Source organism: Schistocerca nitens, chromosome 8 (genome assembly GCF_023898315.1).
Source record: "Schistocerca nitens isolate TAMUIC-IGC-003100 chromosome 8, iqSchNite1.1, whole genome shotgun sequence".
In the NCBI taxonomy this organism is placed as follows: domain Eukaryota; kingdom Metazoa; phylum Arthropoda; class Insecta; order Orthoptera; family Acrididae; genus Schistocerca; species Schistocerca nitens.
In genome coordinates this window covers 347,861,815-347,888,358 of record NC_064621.1, presented here as the reverse complement: position 1 = coordinate 347,888,358, position 26,544 = coordinate 347,861,815, and the positions used below count along the sequence as shown (strand labels likewise).

Below are 26,544 nucleotides of genomic sequence, written 5' to 3'. Positions count from 1 at the left end.
GAAATAATATTGTAGAAGTTATCATATTCTCTTTACAAAATGTGACACCTGACGCTCGATTAAGAAGCGCTGGCTTCATTCGGTTGTAAGTCGGTCTCTGCCTTCCTCCTGTGTGCCGTGCCGAGTTCCTTTGCATGTGTAATAACAAAAAACTTCCCTTTTTATAAGTATGTCTTCTGCTGTTAATCGAAATAGCGAAGTAAGCTGATATACCCTTTTGTTACCTGAAAAGATGTATGTAATACATACCACGTAATTTTTATGTAATGTACGTAATTATAAGATACATTTTAACTACCGATCTTGGACGCTGAATAGAATACGAAAAGAACCACAAGTCCAGAGTTCAAAATAGGTTTGAAACTCATGGGCGCCGGCCGGAGTGGCCGTGCGGTTGTAGGCGCTACAGTCTGGAGCCGAGCGACCGCTACGGTCGCAGGTTCTAATCCTGCCTCGGGCATGGTTGTGTGTGATGTCCTTAGGTTAGTTAGGTTTAATTAGTTCTAAGTTCTAGGCAACTGGTGACCTCAGAAGTTAAGTCGCATAGTGCTTAGAGCCATTTGAACCATTTTTTGAACACATGGGCGAGCGCAGTGAACTATACGAACAACAACTGAATGCTGAACTAACTAAAAGGAGCAGTCGGTGGTGGGACTGCTACGAGCAGCCATACGAGACCGAGACCGAGACCGAGACCGAGACCGAGACCGAGACCGAGACAGAGACAGAGACCGAGACAGAGACGGGAACGGGACCGAGGCAGGAAGGAGACCGTCCGAAGTGCCGTTGCGGGAACGAGACCGACCGTTTCGCGTTCCCGGGAACTCTAAGCAGAACTTTGGAAGACCGTTCCTTAGAATTCGTTCCTCGCTCTTTTCGTTCATCTTTGTGCACCGTTCCTTTGGACGCATTAGATCGCGAACGACCAATCTCCACCAGGAATCAGATGACGTTCAGCTCGCGCCGATAGGCCGCGGCGGCACCACCTCTTGACAGCGCAGGTGCAACCACCCCTAAGCCACTTCCGCGGTAACTCCACCAACGCCAGCCGGCGTACATAAGGAAAATAGCAACCTACTGACTACGGGCCCATCGCGCCGTACCACGCCACCGCGGGTTCACCGGCGGCCTATGTACTCCTGCGCGCCCGGAATAGTTAAAAGCGCATGCCCCGCCACCGACAGCAGTGCGAAGTCAGGCTGCTGTCTCGCGAAATGTTAGGACTCAATCTTTATAACAACATACTTGAAGTGATAGTGTTGTATGATCGTAATAAGGCCTCAGTGTACAATTCCGTTTGCCAGTGTTTTTATTCTGATCTTGTGTGATCTTCAATCGAGAAATTAAACTAGTTTTTCCACTCACGCCGCCACACTTTGTTGTTGAACACTTCCCGGATACAATAACTGCAGTTTTTGCTCTCATGTACAGGTTGAAAACATCACAGACCATTCATAACGATTCGACGATATTTGAACGTAATCCGCATATCTCAAGCGACCAATATCGGCGTCCGATGGAAACTTGCCATTCTGTTACCAACTTTGATATGCCGTGAGCTGGTATCATTCCTGATACATTAATGTTGCACTCCACCATGATCACGACAAAACTGGCGCGCAATACTGGAGGGCTGAAAAAGCGCAAGTACCCTTTGCTGCTTCGGATTACTTTCAAATTTAACAGAATGTTCTGAATGGTCCCTAGTGATTCTAGCCTGTGCACGGGAGCGAAAACTGCGTCCGCACTGCACGGTTCAATGCGGACGCAGCCCCATAAGGTCGTTAGAGAAGGGCTGAAATGTCTGAGGGTGTTAGCAGTATCGAAGGTTGTCAAAAAAGTCTTCTTGCCACTCATCGCAATGCGAACTATTGTATTATACTGCAAAATGTGTGGGAATAAACTCCCCAAATAAAGAAGTGTGTTGAAACTACCTGGCAGATTAAAACTGTGAGCTGGACCGAGACTCGAACTCGGGACCTTTGTCTTTCGCGGGCAAGTGCTCTACCAACTGAGCTACCCGAGCACAACTCACGAGCCGTCCTCACAGCTCTACTTCTGCCACTACCTCGTCTCCAACCTTCCAAACTTTTCAGAAGCTCTCCTGCGAACTTCGCGGAACTAGCACTCCTGAAAGAAAGGATATTACGGAGACATGGCTTAGCCACAGCCTGGGGGATGTTTCCAGGCCGGCCGAAGTGGCCGTGCGGTTCTAGGCGCTGCAGTCTGGAACCGCGAGACCGCTACGGTCGCAGGTTCGAATCCTGCCTCGGGCATGGATGTATGTGATGTCCTTAGGTTAGTTAGGTTTAACTAGTTCTAAGTTCTAGGGGACTAATGACCTCAGCAGTTGAGTCCCATAGTGCTAAGAGCCATTTGGACCATTTTGATGTTTCCAGAATGAGATTTTCACTCTGCAGCGGAGTTTGGAAGGTAGGAGACGAGGTACTGGCAGAAGTAGAGCTGTGAGGACGGGTCGTGAGTCGTGCTCGGGTAGCTCAGTTGGTAGAGCACTTGCCCGCGAAAGGCAAAGGTCCCGAGTTCGAGTCTCGGTCCGGCACACAGTTTTAATCTGCCAGGAAGTTTCATATCACCGCACACTCCGCTGCAGAGTGAAAATCTCATTCTTAAAGAAGTGTGTTCATTGACATCCTGTATGCCATCCCCAGAGGCCTTTTCGCGTATGTCTGAAATATTTTCCTCGGCCACTGATAAGAAAACGGCGGTATTTCAACGCTGGGCGTCGCGGAGGCGTCAAAAGAAGAAGTGAAGTGTGGGTAAGAGGGACTATGACGACCTTTCCATCACGTGACACATCCACGGTGCTGCTGGGTGGAATCGTGGTGCAAGTTGTAGCCAATGTGACATCATTAACCCATCTTATACGAACTTCCGAGCTGTGGCCTTTTTTCCGCGAGTGTGGACACCTTGCAGTTTGAAGCGTCGGCGCGCATGAGCGTGGCGCCACGCATTCGCAGCGTTATAGAGGAAGTTTGCACGCACTTTTGAGCCAAATTTTAAATTTATACGTCGCAGTGGTGGAGAGCCACCCTTGGGAGAGCCAGTCCTAACAAAAATCTACCATCTGGTGAGCAAGATGTATGAAACAGGCGAAATTCCCTCAGACTTCAAGCAGAATATAATAATTCCAATCCCAAAGAAAGCGGGTGTTGACAGATGTGAAAATTACCGAACCATCGGTTTAATAAGTCACAGCTGCAAAATACTAACGCGAATTCTTTACAGACGAATGGTAAAACTGGTAGAAGCCGACCTCGGGGAAGATCAGTTTGGATTCCGTAGAAATGTTGGAACACGTGAGGCAATACTGACCCTATGACGTATCTTAGAACAAAGATTAAGGAAAGGCAAACCTACGTTTCTAGCATTTGTAGACTTAGAGAAAGCTTTTGACAATGTTGACTGGAATACTCTCCTTCAAATTCTGAAGGTGGCAGGGGTAAAATACAGGGAGCGAAAGGTTATTTACAATTTGTACAGAAAGCAGATGGCAGTTATAAGAGTTGAGCTACATGAAAGGGAAGCAGTGGTTGGGAAGGGAGTGAGACAGGGTTTTAGCCTCTCCCCGATGCTATTCAATCTGTATATCGAGCAAGCAATAAAGGAAACAAAAGAAAAGTTCGGAGTAGCTATTAAAACCCATGGAGAAGAAATAAGAAATTGAGGTTCGCTGATGACATTGTAATTCTGTCAGAGACAGCAAAGGGCTTGGAAGAGCAGTTGAACGGAATGGGCAGTGTCTTGAAAGGAGGGTATAAGATGAACATCAACAAAAGCAAAATGAGGATAATGGAATGTAGTCGAATTAAGTCGGCTGATGCTGCGGGAATTAGATTAGGAAATGAGACACTTAAAGTAGTAAAGGAGTTTTGCTGTTTGGGGAGTAAAATAACTGGTAATGGTCGAAGTAGAGAGGATATAAAATGTAGACTGGCAATGGGAAGGAAAGCGTTTCTGAAGAAGAGAAATGTGTTAACATCGAGTATTGATTTAAGTGTCAGGAAGTCTTTTCTGAAAGTATTTGTATGGAGTGTAGCCATGTATGGAAGTGAAACGTGGACGAAAAACAGTTAAGACAAGAAGAGAATAGAAGCTTTCGAAATGTGGTGCTACAGAAGAATGCTGAAGATTAGATGGGTAGATCACATAACTAATGATGAGGTATTGAATAGAATTGGGGAGAAGAGGACTTTGTGGCACAAGTTGACTAGAAGAAGGGATCGGTTGGTATTAGATGTTCTGAGGCATCGAGGGATCATCAATTTAGTACTGGAGCGCAGCGTGGAGGGGAAAAATCGTAGAGGGAGACCAAGAGATGAATACACTAAGCAGATTCAGAAGGATGTAGGTACTGGGAGATGAAGAAGCTTGCACAGGATAGAGTAGCATGGAGAGCTGCATCAAACCAGTCTCAGGACTGAAGACCACAACAACAACAACAATGGGTGGAAATTACGGGGTTTCGACAAAGTCCTCCTTTAATGATGTTGCGCAGTGTGCTTCCGTAGGATCCTACCAATAAATCTGGTAACCGATTTTCCAACAATTTTGATGTGATCGTACCACCTTAAATCGCTCGGTGCTTGTACTCTTAAATACTTAAAGGTTGTGACTGACTCGGCTGTCTACTTTATGTTTAGTCACTTGGGAGGTCAAGAAAATCTGCGAAGACTTCCACTGTACGACTATTGGCGACACATCGCTCGAAACAGTAACAACCCTAAAATACTTGTGAGTAACCATCAAAAACGACCGAAAGTGGAATGACTGCGAGGAAGTCTCCGCTGCGTGAGGTGGGCATTGATTAGGTTCTTTGTTGGTTCGTCAGCCGTCCCTAGGTCGAGTTGCCACCCGATTGTTTAGTGTTACGCCTGGCTGCCTGTCTCACCTAAACTGTTGGCAGACCCTTGGAACACTTCTGAGCACCACTGTTTGTTGTTTGTGATTGTCATTTTATTTGGTCGCAGCTACTGTGCCAGGCCGTCAGCCCTGTAGTAATGTTGTCTGCTTTAAGTTTAGTAAATGGCCTTTAGCCGAACTTCATAACAACTTTAAGATTAGGCCTTCAGCCATGTTTCATTTAAAATTCTTGTTGCTCTGCATTCAGGCCTTCAGCGGCGTTTGTTTCAGAATCTGTGGCTTTCATGTGTAAATCCTTGTCTGTAAGGTTTTACTTTTATTTTCTAGTATTCTTGAAACGGCCTTCAGCCGCGTTCTGCAAATGTTTATCTTAAGGATGTCTTTAATTATTCTTGAGTCTCTGTTTGGGCCTTCAGCCGACAAAAATCTTCAAGTACTGTGTAATGGCTTATCTTTAAAGTCTTTATTTTATTATGTAAAGAAAATTTTTTGTAACTGGGCTTTCAGCCGACGAATTAACTTGAATTTTCCTTAATAGCCGGCGCTGTAGAGCTCTACGAACGCCGCTCTACTTTCAGCCCAGTCCATCAAGAGCAGACGGCCGAGAATCTTCGCCTTAGCTTAGTTTGCTATTGAGACTGTGTGCCGGTTACTACGGGTCTACGACGTCGCACCTATGTGCTCATCACCTACAGTTATGTAATAGGTTTGCATATGTTTATTCGCTAGTAAAGGTACTTTAACTGTATTTGCAGTACCGAATTGCTTTACCTCACCTGCTCCTACTCGCTTCCTTCATTCGGCTTGTTACAGATATCAGGAGCAGACCCAAGCGCCGCCTTCCAGGCGGCATACAAAAATCTACATCTACATCATACTCAGCAAGCCACCTAATGGTGTGTGGCGGAGGGTACTTTCGGTATCACTATCTGATCTCTCCAGTCCTGTTCCACTCGCGAATAGTGCGTGGGAAGAATGATTGTCGGTGAGCCTCTGTATTGCCTCTAATTTCTCGATTTTTTTTTCTCGTGGTCAATACGTGAGATGTATGTGGGGGGAAATAATATGTTGTCTGACTCCTCCTGAAAAGTGCTGTCCCGAAATTTCAGTAGTAAATATCTCCGTGATGCACAACGCCTCTCTTGTAACGTCTGCCAGTCGAGTCTGTTTAGCATCTCCGTAACGCTCTCTCGCCAACTAAACGATCCCGTGACGAAACGCGCCGCTCTTCGTTGGATCTTCACTATCTCCTCTATCAGTCCTACCTAAAAGCGATCCCAGATAGATGAACAATACCCAATAATCGGGCGAACAAGCGCCCTATAAGCCACTTCTTTCGTGGATGAGTTACATTTCTTTAAGATTCTTCCGATGAATCTGAGTCTGGTGTGTGCTTTTCCCACTATCTGTTGTATATAGTCATTCAATTTAAGGTCGCTCTGGATAGTTTCGCCTAGATATTTTTACGGCAGACGCTGCCTCCAGCCGTTTGTCATCAATAGTGTAGCTGTACAATAGTGGATTCCTTTTCACTTATATATATTGTAAACAGCAACGGTCGTATCACACTCCGGATATTACCTTTACATCTGTCGATTTAGTTCCGTTAAGAGCGACATGGTGAGTCCTATCTTTAAGAAAGTCTTGAACCCAATCGCAGGTCTGTTCCGATACTCCGTAAGCTGGTAATTTTTCATTAAAAGCCAATGCGGGACGGTGTCAAATGTCTTAGTGAAATCAAGGAACACGGCATCAACCTGAACTGTGGATCTCATGGAGGAACAGAGCGAGCCGAGTTTCGCAGGATCTTTGTTTGCGGAATCCATGTTGATTTTTATAGAGTAGCTGGTCATTTTCCAATAACGTCATAATTCTTGAGCATAAAACATGTTCCATAATCTGTGCGCTGCGTCGCGCGCCCTTCGTGGTGAAACCTGGCATTATCGATAGTAGACCGATTATCTTCGCACGGCATAAGAGCGATGTTTTATTGAGGCGTTCAACGTATCGCAAACTCGATAAGGGTCCTACCAATCGAGTGATACGAAAAACAGTAGAACTTCTATCTAACAGTTCTCTACCAAAGGGGTCGTTAAGAGACAGACGAAATAGCTCAGTTCCACCTAGGCTGTATGGACTGTCCAAGGTCCACAAAGAAGGAGTGCCTTTAGGTCCTGTAGTACGCAAAAATGGAGCAGACACCTACGATTTGGCCAAATACTTCGCGTCTTTACTGAAATACTTTGTAGTCAAGTGTCCAGGTAATATGAGAAGTTCTAGTGATTTTATAAGCAGACTTCAGTCATTTATGCTTGAAAGCAACGACATGGTCAGTTTCGATGTAGCTTCGCTTTTTAAAACTGTACCTCTGGTGGGCTCACTACTTCTCATCGGTAATAGGTTTGGGGCTGACATTACACCTTCGTTCGAACAAAGTCGCTCCTCGACGTACTTTTTATTTAACAACGAGGTTTTGAATAATTTGACGGTGTCATTATGGGAAGCCCCTTGTCTCCCCTGGTGGCCAATCTTTTTATGGAAGACACTGAGGAGCGAACACCAGCCTCAGCTACTCTAAAACCAACAGTATTTTGGCGGTACATTGATGACACATTTATAGTTTGATTTCATGGTTTGAACAGTCTCCGAGAGATTCTGCAACACCTGAATTCCGTACATGAAACCATAAAATTTACTATGGAGATGAAAAATGGTTGCTTGCCGTTTTTAGATGTGTTGGTGCGACGGAAGAGAGATGGTACACTTGGGTATTCGATATTTCGAAAGCAATCTACTAATTGCCATGTACCGGTGCAAAAGATGGGCGTTCTAAAGACTTTAATCCACCGAGCTCATACCATATCGGATGCCAATAATCTGCAAACGGAACTGGACCACCTGAAAACTGCGTTCCAAAAGAATGGATATTCGTCCCAGCAAATACAGGGAGCGCTGCTGACATACAAACGACAAGACAAACAAGAGGATGGGGCCTTCAAAGCGACAGACAGAATATTAAGAAGACATTCTAAAATCTCGGCTTTATTGGGATCTACTAAAGACAGAGTTGCGCAAGACACGTGAGTCTTAAATATGTGAGCTCAATGTCTTTCCTGTCAATATTTACCTGAAGAGGGGCAGAAGACTGCGCTGAAAAATCGTGGCAACCAAGTTGCAGACATTCGGCAGTTCGCCCGACATTTTATGGAATAATCTTTATGCCGGGAAAGTTTTAAATCTCACTTATAAGAACACTGTCAAAACCACTTTGGAAAACTTCAAGAATTTGTGCTGTAACATCAGTGTAAAAATCCACTCCCTACGCTCATACACTAATTCTCTGAAAATCTTGGGAATTGTAGTGAAAACCAAGGAGAACACTTCCTCCTGGATATTAAAAAGAGAAGACACACCCGGGAAGATGGAATAATAGTGTTAAATAAACGAAGCACGTTTTTAGCCTACTTTCACAAATTTTATCAGTATCTGTCAGATGTGGAAGTCAATCTGCGCTACGCTTAGGCTCAGAGAGCACAACAGATGTTGAAGACGAAGGAAGCCAGATTCATTCTTTGTCAAATATTTCATAACGGGAGGTCAAAAATGCATCATAAATACCGAAATCCTGCACATAAAGGGACAGGATACAAAGGTCACTCAGTCAGAAGTTTTGGAAATTAAGAAACAGAGGAGTATATCGCCACATGTATAGCTGAATGAACAAACTTAGTTCAGTTATTCACCACTTTTAGACAATGTTGCAACCTCTACACAGAAGAAACATCTTGGTGCCTACATTCACATCAATTCCATTTCAGAGAATATCTCTACCTCAACGCATGCTTAGTCACAGTTATTGTAAATGCTGCCCTAATGAATTTTGTAAATCTATGTATAATTTTGTCAAAATTGTCAGCAGAGATAATTTTTACAGTTAAGTCAAGAATCGATAGTTTAGAGAGTTGATATGTTTATCTTTGCTTAGTTCTCATCTTTGGAGTCAATTATGCACGAAAGCTAGGTCGTACAGTAATAATAAAAATTTGTGAAACATGCTAAAAAGTGTTTCATTTAGTTAATACAGTATACAGTGTTTCACCTAGATCCCACATTTGATTCATTTATAAGGAACTGGAATGATAGTATGATAGTCGACTTTTACTGGATGTTGAAGAGGGACAGGAAAGACGAAGGTTCTGCGAGAAAATAAAAAAACGAGAATCTTTGAAAATTGTATGTAACAGAGTATTCAAGCAGAGAAACAAGCAGAGAAAATAGGCCTTAAAATTTCTTTTGAAAAAACCAAAATAATCACAAATATAAAAAAGCCAATGAAATATCTTAAAGTAAGAGACCAAAAGATCGAAATTGTTAAAGAATTCAAATATCTTGGTGAATGGATTAGCTGGAACGCCCTTGAGAAAAAACAATAGAATTAAGAAGAAACAAAGTTGAACTAGCCTTTCAGCTTACTAAAAATACTTATAATAAAAAGTCCCTCTCATGGAATTCAAAAATAAAACATTACAACACTGTCATTAAACCAGAAGCACTATATGCAGCTGAGACATTATCTATCACTAACCATGGCCCAATTGAAAGGCTAGAGATCAAAGAAAGAAAAATATTGAGAAAAATTTTAGGCCCCAAATTTCATAACGACAAACTAATTCATACCAAAAATGAAACACTCTACAAAACCACAGAAAAACTTTCGGATACAATGAGGAAAAGAAGAATTGAGTTTTATGGGCACATTCTCAGAATGAACCCAAATAGACTTACAAAAAGAATGTTTGACTACTTCAGGAATAAAAAATCCAAACCAAACTGGTTTATCCAAACAGAGAAAGACTTAAGAGAACTACACATCACAGAAAAAATGCTCACAGACAGGACCGCAAAAATGATAAGCAAAGACAGAAAAGAGGGATTCCAGCTCCAAAATAGGAAGAAAAGAACGATTGTCATCTCTGATGAGGAAAGAAAAGCAAGATCAGAAAGAATGAAGCAGTACTGGGCGAAAAGAAAGGCACAGAACACACAGAAGTGATTGATTCAACGTACCCCAAAGTTGGGTGAAACGAAGAAGAAGAAGAAGAGTATTCATAATATTACTAAGACAATTGTTTCTAGTAGTTTTGGTCTAAGTCTAAAAAATTAAATACTAATAAAAATAAAGACCTTGAATGAAATTTTATTTTAAAATTTGTGCTTCAATTACTTAAATCTTTTAAATATGAGATTTGTGAAAAATCCTGACGAGATTGAGGACAACGAAAGTAATTTTCAGAACCAAAAATGTTCAAATGTGTGTGAAATCTTATGCCACTTAACTGCTAAGGTCATCAGTCCTTAAGCTTACACACTACTTAACCTAAATTATCCTAAGGACAAACACACACATCCATGGCCGAGGGAGGACTCGAACCTCCACCGTGACCAGCCGCACAGTCCATGACTGCAGCGCCCTAGACCGCTCGGCTAATCCCGCGCGGCTTTTCAGAACCAGTGTTAATTGATTCTAGCACACTTGTTATTGTGAAATCATTTGATAACATTTTTGTAATGATAGCTAGTGCAATCAAATGCACCATCGACGGTCATCTCTTAGTTCGTCTGGAGTCTGGTGGTACACTTCACGTGCTTGACAGAGAATAGTCAAGAAGAAGGGGGGGGGGGGATATCTGGAGATAGCAATGCAACACTCGAGAAGTGATCCACCTGTTCGTTCCTTGATCGACTGGTTATCGCTGTGAAGAAACAGGACGCGTTCGTCATTTGTAGCCATCATATCTTTGACTGCTGACATCGTCGGTTGAAGGGCGAGGTTTAAGTGGAGGGCCCCACGAGGTGTGCACTGGTGTGGGATATATAAGGGGCTGACCGGTGGAGCAGAGACACGCCATCGCCATGACGACTCTCAGCCTGCACCTCCTGGTCCTGGCCGCCACAGTCATTGCAGCTCAGGTGAGGGACTCTGTCTCAATTTGCTCAACTTCAGCACTAGCCATGCGATGCTGCTGCCGTTTGTTGCGCTGTCCCGCATGGTGAGACGCCAGACTCCTTTGCGCCAAATGTTCGCATGTCTGGACGACTTCGGTTCTCCACACTGTTGCGATCAGACGAAACTATTGGGTTAGTGCATAAGTTCGTAGCGTTTTTCAGTTAGTTTAACAAACAAAACAGATACACATAACAGAAACTTTAGTCATCGATCATACACTACTGGCCATTAAAATTGTTACACCACGAAGATGACGTGCTACAGACGCGAAATTTAACTGACAGGAAGAAGGTGCTGTGATATGCAAATGATTAGCTTTTCAGAGCATTTACACAAGGTTGGCGCCGGTAGCGACACCTGCAACGTGCTGACATGAGGAAAGTTTCCAATCGATTTCTCATACACAAACTGCAGTTGACCGGCGTTGCCTGGTGAAACGTTGTTGTGATGCCTCGTGTAAGGAGGAGAAATGCGTACCATCACGTTTCCGACTTTGATAAAGGTCGGATTGTAGCTGGAATTGGTTGGTTCAGGAGGGTAATACGGAACGCCATGCTGGATCCCAACGGCCTCGTATCACTAGCAGTCGAGATGACAGGCATCTTATCCGCATGGCTGTAACGGATCGTGCAGCCACGTCTCGATCCCTGAGTCAACAGATGGGGACATTTGCAAGACAACAACCATCTGTACGAACAGATCGACGACGTTTGCAGCAGCGTCGACTATCAGCTCGGAGACCATGGCTACGGTTACCCTTGACGCTGCGTCACAGACAGGAGCGCCTGCGATGGTGTACTCAACGACGAACCTGGGTGCAATAATGGCAAAACGTCATTTTTTCGGATGAATCCAGGTTCTGTTTACAGCATCGTGATGGTTGCATCCGTGTTTGGCGACATCGCGGTGAACGCACATTGGAAGCGTGTATTCGTCATCGCCATACTGGCGTATCACCCGGCGTGATGGTATGGGCTGCCATTGGTTACACGTCTCGGTCACCTCTTGTTCGCGTTGACGGCACTTTTAACAGTGGACGTTACATTTCACATGTGTTACGACCCGTGGCTCTACCTTTCATTCGATCCCTGCGAAACCCTACATTTCAGCAGGATTTCAGCAGGATTTCTTAGTGTTTTCTTGATCGTTTAGAACAGAAAGCGCCCTAAAACCGTCTTTTGTTTGTTTCGCGGCCGTTAGCCACTAGTCACTTGAATCAGCAGTTGTCTTGTGACAGCCAGAGCGAGAGGACCAGCAGCAGCGAGTACTGTTTGTATAAAGCGTTTATTTTGCATTTTGTATACGACCTTCCACTAAGGAAGGGATTCTATTAGTGTTTATCTGCTCTGCATAGTAACTAACAGTTCTTGATAAAACTTTACGTAGTTTTCGTGTTAGATTTCTTAGTGTTTTCTTGATCGTTTAGAACAGAAAGCGCCCTAAAACCGTCTTTTGTTTGTTTCGCGGCCGTTAGCCACTAGTCACTTGAATCTGCAGTTGTCTTGTGACAGCCAGAGCGAGAGGACCAGCAGCAGCGAGTACTGTTTGTATAAAGCGTTTATTTTGCATTTTGTATACGACCTTCCACTAAGGAAGGGATTCTATTAGTGTTTATCTGCTCTGCATAGAAACTAACAGTTCTTGATCGTTAGGAGAGAAATTTATTTTGTACTTATTTGCTGCGCTTAGCTTTTAAATAGTTTTTCTGGGAAAACCTAGCGTAGTTTTCGCGTCTCGTATTTCAGTGAGTGTTTCTTGATTATCAGAGTAGCTCATCAGAAGATTATCTTGGGAATTTGTCACCGTATAGAGTAGGGTAAACATAGTCATGTGTAGGGACTGTGGTTGTTGTGAGCGGACGCAAGGAGAATTGGCCACTCTTCGGGGGCAGGTGGAGGCTTTGTCTGTTAGGCTCATCGAGCTCGAGGCGCAGGCGTCGGCTCGTAGTGGCGTTGGGGCAACTGTGGTGAGACCTATGCCTACTTCGGTGGCCTTGGAATCACATGGAACCCCTGATGTCGCTGCGTCTTCCGGCAGTGAGCATCTTACCGGTCAGCCATCACTCCAGGGTGAATGGCGGACAGTGGTGGGCTCGCGCGTGCCTGGCCGAAAGGCGAAGGTGGGATCTGGCCGCGTGGCAGCTGCCTTACCCCTTTCCAACAGGTACGGGGTGCTTCCTAGTGGTGATGACATCGTTTCCGAGCCACCACAGGATGCCTCGCCTGTTGGGCCAGTGGCCGATTCTCCGGCAAGGTCCCGACAGTCACAGAGGGCGGGCCTATTAGTTATAGGGAGCTCCAACGTTAGGCGGGTTATGGAGCCCCTCAGGAAAATAGCGGGTAGGTCGGGGAAGAATGCCAGTGTGCACTCGGTGTGCTTGCCGGGGGGTCTCGTCCGTAATGTGGAGGAGGCCCTTCCGGCAGCTATTGAACGCACTGGGTGTGACCGGCTGCAGATAGTAGCACATGTCGGAACGAATGACGCCTGCCGCTTGGGTTCTGAGGCCATCCTTGGTTCCTTCCGGCGGCTGGCTGATTTGGTGAAGACAACCAGCATCGCACGCGGAGTGCAAGCTGAGCTTAATATCTGCAGCATAGTGCCCAGAGTCGATCGCGGTCCTCTGGTTTGGAGCCGTGTGGAGGGTCTAAACCAGAGGCTCAGACGACTCTGCGACTATAATGGTTGCAAATTCATCGACCTCCGTTATTGGGTGGAGAACTGTAGGGCCCCCCTAGACAGGTCAGGCGTGCACTACACACCGGAAGCAGCTACTAGGGTAGCAGAGTACGTGTGGCGTGCACACGGGGGTTTTTTAGGTTAGAGGGACCCCCCCTTGGGCGAAACGATAAAATACCTGACGGCTTACCAGAGAGAACATCAGCATCGTTGATAAAGAACGTCCGTCCTCAGAGACCAAAAACAGGAAAAGTTAACGTAATATTGGTAAACTGCAGGAGTATCCAGGGCAAGGTTCCTGAATTAGTATCGCTTATTGAAGGAAATAGTGCGCATATAGTATTAGGAACGGAAAGTTGGTTAAAACCGGAAGTGAACAGTAACGAAATCCTAGACACAGAATGGAATATATACCGCAAGGATAGGATAAACGCCAATGGTGGAGGAGTATTTATAGCAGTAAAGAATTCAATAATATCCAGTGAAGTTATTAGCGAATGCGAATGTGAAATAATCTGGGTTAAGTTAAGTATCAAAGGTGGGTCAGATATGATAGTCGGATGCTTCTATAGACCACCTGCATCAGCAACCGTAGTAGTTGAGCGCCTCAGAGAGAACCTGCAGAACGTCGTGAAGAAGTTTCGTGATCATACTATTGTAATAGGGGGAGACTTCAATCTACCAGGTATAGAATGGGATAGTCACACAATCAGAACTGGAGCCAGGGACAGAGACTCTTGTGACATTATCCTGACTGCCTTGTCCGAGAATTACTTCGAGCAGATAGTTAGAGAACCAACTCGTGAAGCTAACGTTTTAGACCTCATAGCAACAAATAGACCGGAACTTTTCGACTCCGTGAATGTAGAAGAGGGTATCAGTGATCATAAGTCAGTGGTTGCATCAATGACTACAAGTGTAATAAGAAATGCCAAGAAAGGAAGGAAAATATATTTGCTTAACAAGAGTGATAGGGCACAAATCGCAGAATATCTGAGTGACCACCATCAAACGTTCATTTCTGAGGAAGAGGATGTGGAACAAAAATGGAAAAAATTCAGAAACATCGTCCAGTACACCTTAGATAAGTTCGTACCGACTAAGGTCCAAAGCGAGGGGAAAGATCCACCGTGGTATAACAATCATGTACGAAAGGTACTACGGAAACAAAGAAAGCTTCATCATAGGTTTAAGAGTAGTCGAATCATAGCTGATAAGGAAAAGCTGAACGAAGCGAAAAAGAGCGTAAAGAGAGCAATGAGAGAAGCATTCAACGAATTCGAACATAAAACATTGGCAAACAATCTAAAAAAGAACCCTAAAAAGTTTTGGTCATATGTAAAATCGGTAAGCGGATCTAAATCCCCTATTCAGTCACTCGTTGACCACGATGGCACCGAAACAGAGGACGACCGAAGAAAGGCAGAAATACTGAATTCAGTGTTCCGAAACTGTTTCACTGCGGAAAATCGTAACACGGTCCCTGACTTCAGCCGTCGCACGGACGCCAAAATGGAAAATATTGAAATAAACGATATCGGAATTGAAAAACAACTGCTATCACTTAGTAGCGGAAAAGCTTCCGGACCAGACGAGATACCCGTAAGATTCTACAGTGATTATGCTAAAGAACTTGCCCCCTTTCTATCAGCAATTTATCGTAGATCTCTGGAAGAACGTAAAGTACCTAGCGACTGGAAGAAAGCGCAGGTCGTTCCCATTTTCAAGAAGGGTCATAAATCAGATGCGAATAATTATAGGCCTATTTCGCTTACGTCAATCTGTTGTAGAATAATGGAACATGTTTTATGTTCTCGTATTATGACGTTCTTAGATAATACAAATCTCCTTCATCATAACCAACATGGATTCCGCAAACAGAGATCATGTGAAACTCAGCTCGCCCTATTTGTCCAAGAAATTCACAGTGCCGTAGACACTGGCGAGCAGATTGATGCCGTATTCCTGGACTTCAGGAAGGCATTTGATACGGTTCCGCACTTACGTTTAGTGAAAAAAATACGAGCTTACGGAATATCGGACCAGGTTTGTGATTGGATTCAGGATTTCCTAGAAGAAAGAACACAACATGTCATTCTTAACGGTTCAAAATCTGCAGATGTAGAGGTAATTTCGGGAGTACCGCAAGGAAGCGTGATAGGACCTTTATTGTTTACAATATACATAAATGACTTAGTTGACAACATCGGTAGCTCCGTGAGGCTATTTGCAGATGACACGGTTGTCTACAAGAAAGTAGCAACATCAGAAGACTCGTACGTACTCCAGGAAGACCTGCAGAGGATTAATGAATGGTGCGACAGCTGGCAGCTTTCCCTAAACGTAGATAAATGTAATATAATGCGCATACATAGGGGCAGAAATCCATTCCAGTACGATTATGCCATAGGTGGTAAATCATTGGAAGCGGTAACGACCGTAAAATACTTAGGAGTTACTATCCGGAGCGATCTGAAGTGGAATGATCACATAAAACAAATAGTGGGAAAAGCAGGCGCCAGGTTGAGATTCATAGGAAGAATTCTAAGAAAATGTGACTCATCGACGAAAGAAGTAGCTTACAAAACGCTTGTTCGTCCGATTCTTGAGTATTGCTCATCAGTATGGGACCCTTACCAGGTTGGATTAATAGAAGAGATAGACATGATCCAGCGAAAAGCAGCGCGATTCGTCATGGGGACATTTAGTCAGCGCGAGAGCGTTACGGAGATGCTGAACAAGCTCCAGTGGCGGACACTTCAAGAAAGGCGTTACGCAATACGGAGAGGTTTATTATCGAAATTACGAGAGAGCACATTCCGGGAAGAGATGGGCAACATATTACTACCGCCCACATATATCTCGCGTAATGATCACAACGAAAAGATCCGAGAAATTAGAGCAAATACGGAGACTTACAAGCAGTCGTTCTTCCCACGCACAATTCGTGAATGGAACAGGGAAGGGGGGATCAGATAGTGGTACAATAAGTACCCTCCGCCACACACCGTAAGGTGGCTCGCGGAGTATAGATGTAGATGTAGATGTAGAATGCACGACCGCATGTTGCAGGGCCTGTACGGGACTTTCTGGATACAGGAAATGTTCGACTGCTGCCCTGGCCCGCACATTCTCCAGATCTCTCACCAATTGAAAACGTCTGGTGAATGGTGGCCGAGCAACTGGCTCATCAGAATAGGCCAGTCACTACTCTTGATGAACTGTGGTATCGTGTTGAAGATGCATGGGCAGCTGCACCTGTACACGCCATCCAAGCTCTGTTTGACTCAATGCACAGGTGTATTAAGGCCGTTATTACGGCCAGGGGTGGTTGTTCTGGGTACTGATTTCTCAGGATACAGGAAATGTTCGACTGCTGCCCAAATTGCGTGAAAATGTAATCACATGTCAGTTGTTGTATAATATATTTGTCTAATGAATACCCATTTATCATCTGCATTTCTTCTTGGTGTAACAATTTTAATGGCCAGTAGTGCATATTCTCCTTCACTGCCTGCAACAGTCTTCCAACGCTAACTTTTCGATTCCGTGACCGTAGAAATCACGTGATTCTGAGACGAAGAACTCGTGGAACCACTTTCGGAGCTCATTTTCATCTGGAAAGGAAATTCCCTAGTCGTCCGTTAGAGATCGGAAAAGGAAAAAATCTGAGGGAGCAACGTGAATAAAGTTGATGCGAAATGACCTACCAACCAGATCCTCTTTAGCGTTTTTTGTCAGTCTACCATGTTGCGAGCGTGCATTATCGTGGAGTAGCATCACTTTGCGCAGACTTCCTGGTCGTTGTTCCTGTATTGAGTCTGCAAGACGTCTCAGTTGTTGACAATAAATGTCAGTAGGGATGATTACCCGTGGCGGAAGCAATTCGTAGTACACCACACTGTCACTATTCCACCAGATGAATAATACACTCCTGGAAATTGAAATAAGAACACCGTGAATTCATTGTCCCAGGAAGGGGAAACTTTATTGACACATTCCTGGGGTCAGATACATCACATGATCACACTGACAGAACCACAGGCACATAGACACAGGCAACAGAGCATGCACAATGTCGGCACTAGTACAGTGTATATCCACCTTTCGCAGCAATGCAGGCTGCTATTCTCCCATGGAGACGATCGTAGAGATGCTGGATGTAGTCCTGTGGAACGGCTTGCCATGCCATTTCCACCTGGCGCCTCAGCTGCACCAGCGTTCGTGCTGGACGTGCAGACCGCGTGAGACGACGCTTCATCCAGTCCCAAACATGCTCAATGGGGGACAGATCCGGAGATCTTGCTGGCCAGGGTAGTTGACTTACACCTTCTAGAGCACGTTGGGTGGCACGGGATACATGCGGACGTGCATTGTCCTGTTGGAACAGCAAGTTCCCTTGCCGGTCTAGGAATGGTAGAACGATGGGTTCGATGACGGTTTGGATGTACCGTGCACTATTCAGTGTCCCCTCGACGATCACCAGTGGTGTACGGCCAGTGTAGGAGATCGCTCCCCACACCATGATGCCGGGTGTTGGCCCTGTGTGCCTCGGTCGTATGCAGTCCTGATTGTGGCGCTCACCTGCACGGCGCCAAACACGCATACGACCATCATTGGCACCAAGGCAGAAGCGACTCTCATCGCTGAAGACGACACGTCTCCATTCGTCCCTCCATTCACGCCTGTCGCGACACCACTGGAGGCGGGCTGCACGATGTTGGGGCGTGAGCGGAAGACGGCCTAACGGTGTGCGGGACCGTAGCCCAGCGTCATGGAGACGGTTGCGAATGGTCCTCGCCGATACCCCAGGAGCAACAGTGTCCCTAATTTGCTGGGAAGTGGCGGTGCGGTCCCCTACGGCACTGCGTAGGATCCTACGGTCTTGGCGTGCATCCGTGCGTCGCTGCGGTCCGGTCCCAGGTCGACGGGCACGTGCACCTTCCGCCGACCACTGGCGACAACATCGATGTACTGTGGACACCTCACGCCCCACGTGTTGAGCAATTCGGCGGTACGTCCACCCGGCCTCCCGCATGCCCACTATACGCCCTCGCTCAAAGTCCGTCAACTGCACATACGGTTCACGTCCACGCTGTCGCGGCATGCTACCAGTGTTAAAGACTGCGATGGAGCTCCGTATGCCACGGCAAACTGGCTGACACTGACGGCGGCGGTGCACAAATGCTGCGCAGCTAGCGCCATTCGACGGCCAACACCGCGGTTCCTGGTGTGTCCGCTGTGCCGTGCGTGTGATCATTGCTTGTACAGCCCTCTCGCAGTGTCCGGAGCAAGTATGGTGGGTCTGACACACCGGTGTCAATGTGTTCTTTTTTCCATTTCCAGGAGTGTATTACATTTGTGGATGCATGCACGTCTTTGTACAGGGAGTTCCTGCTTTGTTTGGGCTTAATCATCCCTTTCTTTTACTTAGCATGAAGACACCATTTCTCGTCACCAGAAACGATACAGGACAGGAATGTTCGGAGTTTTTCATGAACTAGTTGACGAGCAAGAACAGGTGCACGTATGGCCACCCTCTGACTTTTCTGATTTTGAGATTTAGATCTCCTCCATTGTATGAAAATGTTTGACGATGGTGGAATGATCACACTTCATCACATCTGACAGTTTTCAAGTACAATTATGTGGATGATTGTGGATTAATGCGTTTAAGCGATCTTCATCAAATCCGGAAGATCTTCCTGAACGTGGAAAATCACTAATGTCAAAACTGTTCTGCTTAAAACGAGAAAAGCCGCGTGGGATTAGCCGAGTGGTCTGAGGCGTTGCAGTCATGGACTGTGCGGCTGGTCCCGGCGGAGGTTCGAGTCCTCCCTCGGGCATTGGTGTATGCGTTTTTCCTTAGGATAATTTAGGTTAAGTAGTGTGTAAGCTTAGGCACTGATGACCTTAGCAGTTAAGTCCCATAAGATTTCACACACATTTTAACATTTTTTTTTTAAACGAGAAAAACATTTTCTTGCCTTGCTCTGTCCAACAGCATTATCCCTATACACAGCGCAAATGTTATTAGCTGCCTCCGCTGCTGTCACCCCTCTATACAGCTCAAATAGAAGAATATGTCGGAAATGTTCTGATTTCTCCATTTGGTACTCCATTTTCTAGCGTGCACATCTCAACTCACTATCTCCAAATGAAAAAATGACAATATATAAACCAAAATGGCAACAGTGAACTACAAATAAAAAATTAAAATCGTTAAATAAACCCATATCAGCCGGAATACTAATGTGAAAAGCAAAAACGTTATCAACTTATGCGTCAAATAAATAGAATCGTCCGTCCACAACTGCGGGTTCTTTGATTGCTCCGCGAGGAGGCTCATAACACTAGAACACATGAAGTATTAGTTCACTTTATCACATAAAATATTTGCCACACAAGTACTAAATAATCTACAATTGTGATGAACAAACAAAAAATTACTTGATGCAATCTATCACAAACTGTGCTCCTGAAGTACAACGTTCAACCTTGACAAAAGTGTATCTCCATCTGAAACATCACAACCGCTGACTGCTGAAGCTGAGGTCTCGACTGGGACCGAGTTCTTGGATGCTCAACACTATTTTGACCACAATGTGAGGGCGCTGCGGTATTGGGGGAGAGTCGTGGTCTTTAGGAGGGCCTCCTATTGGTTTTTGCGAATTGTAGCGAGCCCCCGCATGTATCGGTGGCATCGATTCTTGTTGCTGACTTCGCTGTGGTACCGCGATCTCTGGACAGTACCACACACATCATCTTTATGAACACAGCATTTCATACCTAGTTTACAAGTTCAGAGTGGATAATAGTGGCGAAATTACATAGTACTTACGTCTCTTTTATAATACGTATAATATCAGTTACCACGCTATTCAGTCTGCACATCGGGCAAGTGGTGAAGAAACCAAGGAAAATTTGGAAAAGGGAATTAATGTCCAGGGACGAGAAATTAACTGTTTGAGGTCTACCGATCGCATTATTATTCCGTCAGAGTGGGTAATGGAATTGATAGAGTCTTGAAAAGACGGTCTAAAATAAACGTCAGCAAAAGTGACGAGCATAGTGGGATGCAGGCAGATTAAATTAGGCAATTGTGACAGAACTTGATAAGGGGATGAGGCACTGAAAGTAGTACAGGAGTTTTTCTATTTGGACGGTATAGAAAGTACAAAAAATAAAAATTGGTAAAAGCAAGGAAAACAGTTCTGAAGAAAGAGAGATCTATTAACGTCGAATAAGAATTTGAGTTAAGGTTTTTGTGTGAAGTATAATGCTACATGGAAGTGAAATGTGGACGATAAGCAGTTTAAACAACAAAAGATTAGAAGCGTTTGAAATGTGCTGCTACAGGAGATGGCTGAGGAATAGATGGGTAGGTCGAAAGGCTAACAAAACGATACTAAATCTAAATGGGGAAAAAAGAAATTTAGAGCACAATTTGTCTAAAAAAGGGGGTCGGGTGATAGGATACATCCTGACTTCAAAGAATCATCAATTCAGTAATGGAGAGAAGTGCTGGGAATAAAATTGTAGAGAAAGTCTGGGGCTAGACTACAGTAAGCAGTTTAAAATGGTTGTATAGCCACATAGGGATGGAGATTCAAGAGCTACATCAAAACAGTCTTCATACTGTAGACCTCAACAACAATCACAGCTAGCACGTACTAAGTTGACGACACATTTTGCAAATATTTTATGGTTTTTTATAACTATTGGTTATGAACATGTTTTTCTTTATCAGATGGCTGTATTGCTGTTATCAGCTGTTGAATGTTTACAGTGACATGGCGCCCTTGTGTGGAGAGCAATTTTGAACTGTGAAATACTATAGATGGAAATAAAAATAAAAAAATTAACTCAAGTTAAAAACAACAAGAAAAATGTATGGCCCGAGTACTTACAGTGAACTGTCCCAGTTATCTCTGAAAACTAGCAGTTTCCGAATAGATCCATGTATGCCGTTGACACCCTTACCGCAACTTAACTGTCACCTCTTCCCAGCTGTGTCTGATGCCCAAAGTAAATAATGAACGTCTTTACTCTGTAGTGTCTCTCTGTGCTGTCAGTGCATTTTAGAACAGGCGCTGCTAGTGTGAGAACAGGTCGTTCAGTAACCATGTGAGACTGGCAGCCCAGTGTCTCGGAACGTTTGTGGTTCTGTTGGCAAAAGCACTCACTAAAGTGGTAAATGTATCAACGGCATTACTGAGAAGGATAGCGCAGTGGTTGACACTCTGAACTCGCATTAGGGGGACGACGGTTAAAAACCGCTTCCGGCTGTCCTGACTTATGTTTTATGTGATTTCCGTAAATCGCTTAAGGCAGATGCCGGGATTGTTCCTTCGAAAAGGCACGGCCGCTGTCCTTCTCCACCCACCCATAATTCGAACCTGTGCTCCGTCTCTACTGACCTCACTGTCGGCGGGAAGTTAAACGTCTGCTACTCCTCCCTCATCAAACCGCATTTTTCGCGCTACACGGAAAATAGGGAACATTATACTGGACCATACATTTGTCCTGTGCTTTTAACTTTCGTTTCTCCTTGAGTTTTATTTTCATTTCGCGTAGTTCTGAGATCAAAATTGTTTTTCGCTGTGGCATGCCGCCGCACTGTAAAATTTCAAGAGCTGATTCGTAGGTCCCCATGTAAATGTAGTGCAACGATCTGGTTATTAACATAATGGTGGTAACCGGTAGCTGTAAGAAACAAAAACGTGTCATCAACTCTGTAGTTGAAAGCTGCTATAAGATCTATTTTGCCGTACAAACACGGTACCTTCAACATGTTACCTAAGAAAATAAATCTTGTGTGTTTTGTTTACACGTGCGTTTCGGCTACTTTTGGCCAAGCCTCAGTAGCAAATATCTGTTATGTTACATCTCCTTATTCATCCGTCCTTAATGTAATATAAACTATCTTATCAAAAGTATCCGGACACGCCTACGCAAGCGGAACTGAGCACAAGATGTCTAGAGAGGCGGATCATAAAGTGTGAAACGAAGCAGGGAGTATTCCGTTGACAGCCCGCCCGGTTAGCCGAGCGATGTAACGCACGGCTTTCCGGATTGGAAGGAGCGCCTAGTACCCGGCACGAATCCGCCCGTCGGACTTGTGTCGAGGTGCCGTGAGCCGGCCAGTCTATGGTTGGCTCAAATGGCTCTGAGCACTATGGGACTTAACTTCTGAGGTAATCAGTCCCCTAGAACTTAGAAGTACTTAAACCTAACTAACCTAAGGACATCACACACATCCATGCCCGAGGTAGGATCCGAAACTGCGACCGTAGCGGTCGCGCGGTTCCAGACTGTAGCGCCTAGAACAGCTCGGCCACCCCGGCCGGCAGTCTATGGATGGTTTTTAGGCGGTTTTCCATCTGCCTTGGCGAATGCGGGCTGGTTCCCCTTTTTTTTGGTCATCAGTCTACTGACTGGTTTGATGCGGCCCGCCACGAATTCCTTTCCTGTGCTAACCTCTTCATCTCAGAGTAGCACTTGCAACCTACGTCCTCAATTATTTGCTTGACGTATTCCAATCTCTGTCTTCCTCTACAGTTTTTGCCCTCTACAGCTCCCTCTAGTACCATGGAAGTCATTTCCTCATGTCTTAGCACATGTCCTATCATCCTGTCCCTTCTCCTTATCAGTGTTTTCCACATATTCCTTTCCTCTCCGATTCTGCGTAGAACCTCCTCATTCCTTACCTTATCAGTCCACCTAATTTTCAACTTTCGTCTATAGCACCACATCTCAAATGCTTCGATTCTCTTTTGCTCCAGTTTTCCCACAGCCCATGTTTCACTACCATACAATGCTGTACTCCAGACGTACATCCTCCGAAATTTCTTCCTCAAATTAAGGCCGGTATTTGATATTAGTAGACTTCTCTTGGCCAGAAATGCCTTTTTTGCCATAGCGAGTCTGCTTTTGATGTCCTCCGTGCTCCGTCCGTCATTGGTTATTTTACTGCCTAGGTAGCAGAATTCCTTAACTTCATTGACTTCGTGACCATCAATCCTGATGTTAAGTTTCTCGCTGTTCTCATTTCTACTACTTCTCATTACCTTCGCCTTTCTCCGATTTACTCTCAAACCATACTGTATACTCATTAGACTGTTGATTCCGTTCCGCAGATCATTTAATTCTTCTTCACTTTCAGTCAGGATAGCAATGTCATCAGCGAATCGTATCATTGATATCCTTTCACCTTGTATTTTAATTCCACTCCTGAACCTTTCTTTTATTTCCATCATTGCTTCCTCGATGTACAGATTGAAGAGTAGGGGCGAAAGGCTACAGCCTTGTCTTACACCCTTCTTAATACGAGCACTTCGTTCTTGATCGTACACTCTTATTATTCCCTCTTGGCTGCTATACATATTGTATATGACCCGTCTCTCCCTATAGCTTACCCCTACTTTTTTCAGAATCTCGAACAGCTTGCACCATTTTATATTGTCGAACGCTTTTTCCAGGTCGACAAATCCTATGAAAGTGTCCTGATTTTTCTTTAGTCTTGCTTCCATTATTAGCCGTAACGTTAGAATTGCCTCTCTCGCCCCTTTACTTTTCCTAAAGCCAAACTGATCGTCACCTAGTTCATTCTCAATTTTCTTTTCCATTCTTCTGTATATTATTCTTGTAAGCAGCTTCGATGCATGAGCTGTTGAGCTGATTGTGCGATAATTCTCGCACTTGTCAGGTCTTGCCGTCTTCGGAATTGTGTGGATGATGCTTTTCCGAAAGTCAGATGGTATGTCGCCAGACTCATATATTCTACACACCAACGTGAATAGTCGTTTTGTTGCCACTTCCTCCAATGATTTTAGAAATTCTGATGGAATGTTATCTATCCCTTCTGCCTTATTTGACCGTAAGTCCTGCAAAGCTCTTTTAAATTCCGATTCTAATCTGGATCCCCTGTCTCTTCTAAATCGACTCCTGTTTCTTCTTCTATCACATCAGACAAATCTTCACCCTCATAGAGGCTTTCAATGTATTCTTTCCACCTATCTGCTCTCTCCTCTGCATTTAACAGTGGAATTCCCGTTGCACTCTTAGTGTTACCACCGTTGCTTTTAATGTCACCAAAGGTTGTTTTGACTTCCCTGTATACTGAGTCTGTCCTTCCGACAATCATATCTTTTTCGATGTCTTCACATTTTTCCTGCAGCCATTTCGTCTTAGCTTCCCTGCACTTCCTATTTATTTCATTCCTCAGCGACTTGCATTTCTGTATTCCTGATTTTCACGGAACATGTTTGTACTTCCTCCTTTCATCAATCAACTGAAGTATTTCTTCTGTTATCCATGGTTTCTTCGCAGCTACCTTCTTTGTACCTATGTTTTCCTTCCCAACTTGTGTGATAGCCCCTTTTAGAGATGTCCATTCCTCTTCAACTGTACTGCCTACTGCGCTATTCCTTATTGCTGTATCTATAGCGTTAGAGAACTTCAAACGTATCTCGTCATTCCTTAGTACTTCCGTATCCCACTTCTTTGCGTATTGATTCTTCCTGACTAATGTCTTGAACTTCAGCCTACTCTTCATCACTACTATATTGTGATCTGAGTCTATATCTGCTCCTGGGTATGCCTTACAATCCAGTATCTGATTTCGGAATCCCTGTCTGACCATGATGTAATCTAATTGAAATCTTCCCGTATCTCCCGGCCTTTTCAAGTATACCTCCTCCTCTTGTGATTCTTGAACAAGGTATTCGCTATTACTAGCTGAAACTTGTTACAGAACTCAATTAGTCTTTCTCCTCTTACATTCCTTGTCCCAAGCCCATATTCTCCTGTAACCTTTTCTTCTACTCCTTCCCCTACAACTGCATTCCAGTCGCCCATGACTATTAGATTTTCGTCCCCCATTACATACTGCATTACCCTTTCAATATCCTCATACACTTTCTCTATCTGTTCATCATCAGCTTGCGACGTCGACATGTATACCTGAACTATCGTTATCGGTGTTGGTCTGCTGTCGATTCTGATTAGAACAACCCGGTCACTGAACTGTTCACAGTAACACACCCTCTGCCCTACCTTCCAATTCGTAACGAAACCTACACCTGTTATACCATTTTCTGCTGCTGTTGATATTACCCGATACTCATCTGACCAGAAATCCTTGTCTTCCTTCCACTTCACTTCACTGACCCCTACTATATCTAGATTGAGCCTTTGCATTTCCCTTTTCAGATTTTCTAGTTTCCCTACCACGTTCAAGCTTCTGACATTCCACGCCCCGACTCGTAGAACGTTATCCTTTCGTTGATTATTCAATCTTTTTCTCATGGTAACCTCCCCCTTGGCAGTCCCCTCCCGGAGATCCGAATGGGGGACTGTTGCGAAATCTTTTGCCAATGGAGAGATCGTCACGACACTTCTTCAATTACAGGCCACATGTCCTGTGGATACACGTTACGTGTATCCCCTTATTCCGCCTAAACTACACTATAACTCTAAAAGATTTTTGTGCTGCAACACGTGTTAAACGTAGTCATCAGCTGTTTAGGAAACCTGATCCAGTTGCTGTAGAGACCTTTGTAAACCTTATCAAGGAACTAGAGTGGCAAGATGTTTATAGCGCTGATACAGTAGACGATAAATATAATGCTTTTCTCAAGACTTTTCTCGTGCTCTTTGAAAGTTGCCTTCCGTTAGAACGTTCAAAACAGGGTACTAGCACAAACAGGCAGCCTGGTTGGCTGACTAGAGGGATAAGAATATCTTGTAGAACAAAGTGGCAATTATATCAAAACGTTAGAAACAGTCAAAATCTAAATGCAGCAGCCCATTACAAACAGTATTGTAAGGTGCTTAAAAATGTTATTAGGAAGGCAAAAAGTATGTGGTATGCAGATAGAATAGCTAAGTCTCAGGATAAAATTAAAACCGTATGGTCAGTCGTCAAGGAAGTGGCTGGTCTGCAGAGACAGGTCGAGGATATAGAATCAGTGCGTAGT

The 26,544-nt window shown here is 44.5% G+C and overlaps 1 protein-coding gene across 10 annotated transcripts in view; it reads left to right on the top strand.

Moving 5' to 3' along the window:
• LOC126198547 (brachyurin-like) overlaps positions 1 to 26,544 on the top strand; it is a 443,832-nt gene that overhangs the window by 204,610 nt on the left and 212,678 nt on the right. For 2 of the 10 annotated variants that reach the window (XM_049934959.1, XM_049934962.1), the window contains exon 1: positions 10,712 to 10,851. The exons of 7 other annotated variants lie outside the window; for them this stretch is intronic. In XM_049934959.1, coding sequence (XP_049790916.1) covers positions 10,795 to 10,851 — 57 coding nt within the window. In that variant the 5' untranslated portion in view covers positions 10,712 to 10,794. Of the gene's footprint in view, positions 1 to 10,711; positions 10,852 to 26,544 lie in introns of those variants that run through there. One more of the 10 variants, XM_049934960.1, reaches the window with a different exon arrangement.